The sequence below is a fragment of the Perkinsus marinus genome (assembly GCF_000006405.1).
Source record: "Perkinsus marinus ATCC 50983 genomic scaffold scf_1104296962378, whole genome shotgun sequence".
Classification (NCBI taxonomy): Eukaryota; Perkinsozoa; order Perkinsida; family Perkinsidae; genus Perkinsus; species Perkinsus marinus.
This window is the reverse complement of record NW_003205427.1, coordinates 377,220-383,902: the sequence shown is the minus strand read 5'-3', so window position 1 is coordinate 383,902 and position 6,683 is coordinate 377,220. Positions and strand designations below refer to the sequence as shown.

Here is a 6,683-nt window from a genome sequence, read left to right as displayed (position 1 = left end):
AGCCATAAACCGAGCAGCGGGGAAAGCCGAAAGAATGAATCATATAATATCGGTTACCTCAAGGCATCTAGCCTTCGGTAGAGGTCTACGTGCTTCACACATCCCTACTCACGAGAACTGGCTGGTGGATGGGCTATCGAGGACAACCAACCTGAAGGCAGCACGGCAGTTGATGGAAGGCTCATCTATACAAGAGGTGGATGGTCTGTACTTACTCAAGTCCCTATTCGGGGATGGATCTTAGTCTGAGCTTGTTGTTCGTTTCCGACCTATAAAAGAAAGAACTTGCGTTTTACTCAATCGTGGGAGAAGTATGGTTACATCCGATCAATGTAGAGGTATTGACAATGAATGTCTCTCTCCAACAGTGGATGGCGTCAGAAATCCAACGTAAGAACTCAATAAGAGATGAGTATTTCCGTGGGATTACAAAGAACCTGACCGAGAACGCAATGAGGAACGATCGAAGTAGGGTCGCTCACCCGAGGAAGAGGAGCCGAGTGGACTCTACAGGATCACGATCAATGACTATCACTGACGACGACGTCGTGGGGCTACTGACGAAAGCAAGAGCACCTAAGACCAGCAAACAATACGAATCAATATTGGAAGGATATCGAGAATTCCTGCTGGCGCAGAACTCACCACAAACAGTTTTCCCGCTAGTCCCAGACATGCTAGTGAAGTACGTAGTACACTTGGTGAGGCTGGAGAGGAAGACGAGTACGATTCTAAAGTATATCAGAGTGCTACGTACGTTGAATAAGTCCTGCGGTGCGACTAAGGTTTGGAGCCCATCAGAAGAAGAGATACTGAGGCTGGCTCAGCAAGCGGTGAGGCGAGTCAGAGGCGAAGAAGCACCTAAGCAAGCACTCACTCTGACTTCAGAGCAGCTCAGGAAAGTCGCACTATTGACGCCACAATCAGGGAGGCGGCAGAGCACAGCGGCATTACTTCTCGGCGTCGCCGCGTGCCTGCGACCTAATGAACTCTTCACATTAAGAAGCGGCGACTTCTGCTACTTGGAAGAGCAGAGGATCTTGAAAGTCCACATAAGGGAAGGAAAAACTGACATAGGAAGGATAGGAGCAACCGTCGTAGTTGGATGCTGCTGTAGTAATAGCAGGCCAGGCAATATATCTTACTATTGCCCAGTCCATCGAACATTGGAAGTGCTCGAGAACCCTACAGCAGGGAAGAATGGGTCCTCGATTTTCGGTTGTTCGCAAGGCCAACTCGATGCTGACATAAAAGACTTATTACGCACAGTGACAGGCGATGAGCTACGAGCTACCTCACATGCGATGAGGAGAAGCGCAGTACACATCCTTGCAGACAAAGGCGTTTCGGCCCCTGAAATAGCGGAGCACGGGAGATGGAAGAGAACCCAGTGTGTGGTTGACACCTACCTTCGACAACCGTCGAACTATGCCGACAAGGCGAAGTTGTATTCCTCGTTGATGCTGGAGGGTCATTCGGCAACACCGAACGCTGCTGAACAGCCGGAAATGAAGGCCACGCGAACATGCGTGCATGCAGAGAGCGCGCGCCCATCTGATATATTATTGTCGGAGACGGCCGACTCGCTGGAGGAACTCATCATGGGTGGTGAAGCGACAATTCCGAATCTTCCTTGTGTAAGTGTGGTGGTAGCTTCCGATATGAAGTAACCTCTTTCAGCAACCCTAGCAAGTATATGGCTACCAGTTTAGAAGTGATCCCTTTAACGTATGCCGTGCAAGAGCCTTACTGCTGTGCGAGTGGATAGGATCTCTGACGGAGACAGAATTTTTGCTTTTGTTTCTCTCGCAGCGCCCCGTTCTTGCGTTTTGGACCCCAGTTGGGGAACCCGGGCATTCGATAACGAGGTTCCCGAACGCCGGTTTGGCTATCCACCGATCCCACAAACACGCGACCTCGTACAGCCAGTGCAGAGGTGGTCAGTGACACTGACTCAGTGTCACGGTTTTTAGGTCTAAACGTAACGAGCAGAGCGCTTACTCTGAGACGTTTAGCTCGAAGGCAAGTCTATTGTCGAGATTCACGGGTCGTTACATAAAACCGGTACGAAATCCAAGCCGCAAGAGTCCTCGAGGATCCGTAGTATGGGCTCCATTACGTAATTTATAACGAGCACTTTCAGAGTTTATCCAGTAACTCCAAACGGGTCTAAATCTGAACACTGTACAGAGGAGATTGTGAGATCACGCGTTTGAACAATCGGCGGAACGCCCTGGAGGTCATCAAATAACGGTGCGCGGGATTGGGCGATGCCTTCATACTGATCCCACCAACATTTGGAGAACCGGACAGGTATGTCCGGCTTCCATCTTAGGTGGGCCCTTCGCGCAGCTACGTGGGGGTCACGAGATCAATTGAAGGCATTGGTAGCACCTGATGTGGTCGGACCGTGTGTGGCCCAAACAGTTTGGGTCATTACGGTTGAAAATACCGACGGGCCGACCAATCACGGTGCTACCTCCCGCAACCCCGTATTCGATGGGATTTCATGGTGAGCGGAAGGACAACAGTCCTGTAGTGTGAGTGAAATGTCGCGCAAGGAGGGGTGCACCCTTGAAAGACATATGACACAAGTGAAGTGCGCGCGCCCGTAAACGGTTTTTGAGTGTTGCAAAGCGGGAACCGAAGGTGAAACAAACCTTGAGTTGGACCATACAGGTCTACAACGTGGATTGAGTACGGCTGTGAGGCCGAGCTCAACCACGAGAGTCGAGGGGTTCCTCGACGGGCCAGAAAATTTTTTTTTTTTTTTATTCCCTTGAATATGGCGATGCCTTCATACTGATCCCACCAACATTTGGAGAACCGGACAGGTATGTCCGGCTTCCATCTTAGGTGGGCCCTTCGCGCAGCTACGTGGGGGTCACGAGATCAATTGAAGGCATTGGTAGCACCTGATGTGGTCGGACCGTGTGTGGCCCAAACAGTTTGGGTCATTACGGTTGAAAATACCGACGGGCCGACCAATCACGGTGCTACCTCCCGCAACCCCGTATTCGATGGGATTTCAGTCTGTCGTTACCATCGTAATGATGAGCATCCCGAAGTCCGCGCTAGCAAGGCTCACAGCCGTCGTTCCACCACCTCCAAGGCTACGCGACAGAGTAACATCTTCGACTATGAGGTACTTTACCTTCTGTTCTTGTCAGGACATGGTAAGCGATCATCGTTGGACAATCCTGGGTCGCGCTATCAGCTGAAATCCGAGCGAGTTGAGCGTCAACTGAGTTCCGCTCAGATGATGCCGAAACTACGAAGGGGTGGCGCTGGTGGACTTTTATGAGCTCTTCGTCCTCTGCAACCGGATGAGGCGGTTCGTGCTACGATATTCCATAGTTCTGAGGGTAGCCATCGTGCCAGTGATTTTGCCATACACAGATGGCAGTAGGATTCACAATTGTATCGTCGTTTTCCTACGTGTTTGCGTGAATCCTACTATTTTTTGTCCTAATGTTTGCGTGAATCCATCATCTGCTATGCATTCTCTACCTGGCCCAGATGTCACCTTAACAATACTATTTCACAGTCTTAGATTGACTGAGGTAGAGTCATGTAGCTTCTTTCGTTGTCATTCAAATACCATTACTCATCCCGCTGGTGAAAATGAGAGTCGTGTGAGATCTGTTAAGTGAGTTCCATTGTTTACACATCAACTGTGCACTCGAGGGTACTCGTGACGTCGGAGAGTACTACCTCGAACTTGGTTTCGAACCTCAGGCTAGGGTACACAAATGAGCTTGTGGCACAGTTTAGCTCAATTTCGATTGCTGAGCCGACTAGTGAGGCTTTCCAGATCGGCATTTATCTATCGTGTCTTTGTTTTCTCTATTCATAGAATCGTTTAATCAAACCTCAATGCGATTACGTTCGATCCTAAGTTGGCCCTTGTTTTTCCTCGCACTTCTCTACCGATTCCGGATGAACGATATATGCCTTGAATTTGAGTAAGTGGCAGAGTGAATTCGAATTCCCCAAAAGGCGGGGCTCGATTCCCATCGAAAGAGGCATTGATAACGTCTCGTAATTGAATTACGGTGACTAAATTAACAACCAAAATATGAACTGGCATGTTTTCAGAATACTCACCTATGTCATTAAAACTTTGGGCAATTCTCAGAAAACAATCGGTGAGAAGTTGAGGTTCATGTTGGGTCCAGCCTCATTACAGTGTAGGGCCAATACCAGGGCGTAAGATGTAAGAAATTCTTAACACGATTTAGGCCCAGGGAATGGACCGACCTTTTTTGTGGGTGTAATGATCAGAAAGGTTCTCACTATGCGAGAATCTTGCGGCAAGATTCTTGCGTATCTTGCGGGAAGATACATCCACTCCGACTAGCCAGACACACTTCTATTACTAATAGTACAACAAAAGAGTCACATGACCGGCCGTCGCATATTGCGCCTTGATCCGGAGGAATATCTGAATGCGCTCCTGAGTGACACTAGCTTGGCGCTGACACTGTTTGGACACGCCCTATCTCACGACTAGGAAGTAGGCCCAATAGGCCTAGATATTGTATCTGAATTCTAGAGGAAACCTGTCGAATCATCCCTGGACAAGCCTTATCCGATAAGGCCCATATTTGAACGTGCGTTGCTCCAGTGAGCCTCCTCGGGCACTTTCGGTAACGGTAGGTCAGCTATCGGCGACAAGTGGTCATCCTATCTGTCCAATCACCTCGCGATTGTGACTCACGGTCTCTGAACTGATGCCTCATAAAGTTCGTCCATCATTTGAATTTGGTTATAGAGAGGCTCGTTATGGATGTTTTCTCGTAATTGGTCGGATCACACGTTCTTAGAATGGCCGAGGCTCTTTCGGTAATATTGTGGCCCATAATCAGGTACAAGCATCGGGCACGACAGCTGTTGTGCTAATCCGTAACCATATACTTGATCCAAACGCATTCTGGAGTGCTCATTGTGGAGACTCTCGCTTGGACCAAGCGGCTTGATCGGTTGAGGTCCTCAACTTGAGGACCACCCGTTCCTCTTAGCAACAGTGCTGTCCCCACTGGGGACTCCCCATGACAGTGTGGCGCATTTGTCCTGTGAGTGGGTGTCTCCTGCATCACAGTGAGAACCATACTAATTAGAACACCCATAACTTATGGCCCATAGGATAAGGGACCTGTCATAGGTCTGTCTATTGCCTTCGTTGCAGATTGGAATTGGCTGATCTAGTGATCCTGCCGGAGCAGGCGGAATTGGCGGATGAAGCACCGTGCCTAACTAGAAACTTTTTAGTAGAAAGGCCGTCAAGAGGGACAGTAGTCGTCCGTCGTCATCCAGCAGGACTGACTGCAAGCAGGACGCGGTGAGAGCAGTCGACATCAGTTAACAACAAGATCATGCCATTGTTGTCGTCAGTCATTACCATCCGTCTCGCATGCTTTTTTGCAATGACTACATCCTCAGCGGGGGGATTCCCCGGCGACGTTACAAATCAAGCAATTGAGCAAATGAATCGCTTATCACTAGACTCTAGTCATAAGCCGATGGACGACGGTTTACTTTTACGGAGATGCAGTCCCTGTTACGGTGGGTTACTGTGACTCTGTGGCTCCCGGCGACCATGCGAAGGGTTCTAGAACCGTTTGCCTGGCTGAGGGCAAGCCAGTTAAGAGAGCAATCAAAGCTCACCAGGCATAACTTACGTATATCGACCATTAGATGAAGTTCATGCATATGGACACTGTCAGTTACTCCCAAAAGTCAGGAGTTCAAAGAAGGTATGAGATCTACGAACGACACGGTGGACGATGCGAAGACGAGCTCTCCATGGATGCAGAGAAAAATCGAAATGTTACACGAATCGTGTAACACGACTCAGAATGCGCAAGAATCGCTCACGATTGTTGAAGGCCAATCAGGCTTCGTCAGCTGTTATCACCCGAGCAGTACTGGATTACATAAATCTGCTACTGAAGGCTCGGCCAGTTGAAGAACGAGTCAACCAGCGGGAAGACCTTGTCACACATTACGCCCTCGTGGGAGGCTATACGCGTGACGTGTCCCACTAATGCTGCATTAGATGGTCTGAATGCATTAGTAGTGCATTTAGACCATCTTGCTGAATACACCCCGACATAGCTGAAAGAGAGCCGACGGTCAGAACTTAAGCTGTTGAGCAGTCTGCGGCAGACTGTCTGCCCCACCTTCGGAGCTCGGAGCGGTGCTCCAGGAACCCATGAACCCCAAGGCCGGAGCAGCGTCCAGTGAAGACGATTCCGGAGAAGATGATTTTGTTCTTGTTTGGTATAGCGCTAACGAGAGCCCATATCGGGTTGGAAAATTAATATCTCGGAAGTCCGGCCATAGCTACCTGATCCAAACTAATTGTATCATACAATTTGTATGTGTACAGAGTGCTTAGCCAAGGATTGTTATCCCTTGTGTCCAAGTTTATTACCCGAAAGGAGGGGCGCAACCTGCACTTCAAGGCTCTGAGTGCCGATGACCGTATCTGTGTGGGAGTGTCCGAGGGACACTGCCGCTCTGCGCGTAATCTGCGCCGCAGAACAGACAGCGAAGCTTGTGTGTCACCGTAGCAGAGACGCAGCGCAGCGGCTGAGCCGTCTCCTCCTGTAGTAGTGGGCTTATCTTGCCGTCGGCAAGTAGCCGGAGAAATAGTTCATATGGAGGAGGACTCTCCCACG

General features: G+C 49.6%; 1 protein-coding gene across 1 annotated transcript in view; it reads left to right on the top strand.

Moving 5' to 3' along the window:
• The window catches only part of Pmar_PMAR023042 (hypothetical protein), a gene marked incomplete at both ends in the record, with an annotated part of 6,064 nt that extends 2,760 nt beyond the window's left edge, over positions 1-3,304 (top strand). The window contains 2 exons of the mRNA XM_002771882.1: positions 3,083-3,125; positions 3,171-3,304. Of these exons, the coding sequence (XP_002771928.1) occupies positions 3,083-3,125; positions 3,171-3,304 (177 nt within the window). The remainder of the gene's footprint in view (positions 1-3,082; positions 3,126-3,170) is intronic.
• Between the last annotated feature and the right edge of the window lie 3,379 nt (positions 3,305-6,683).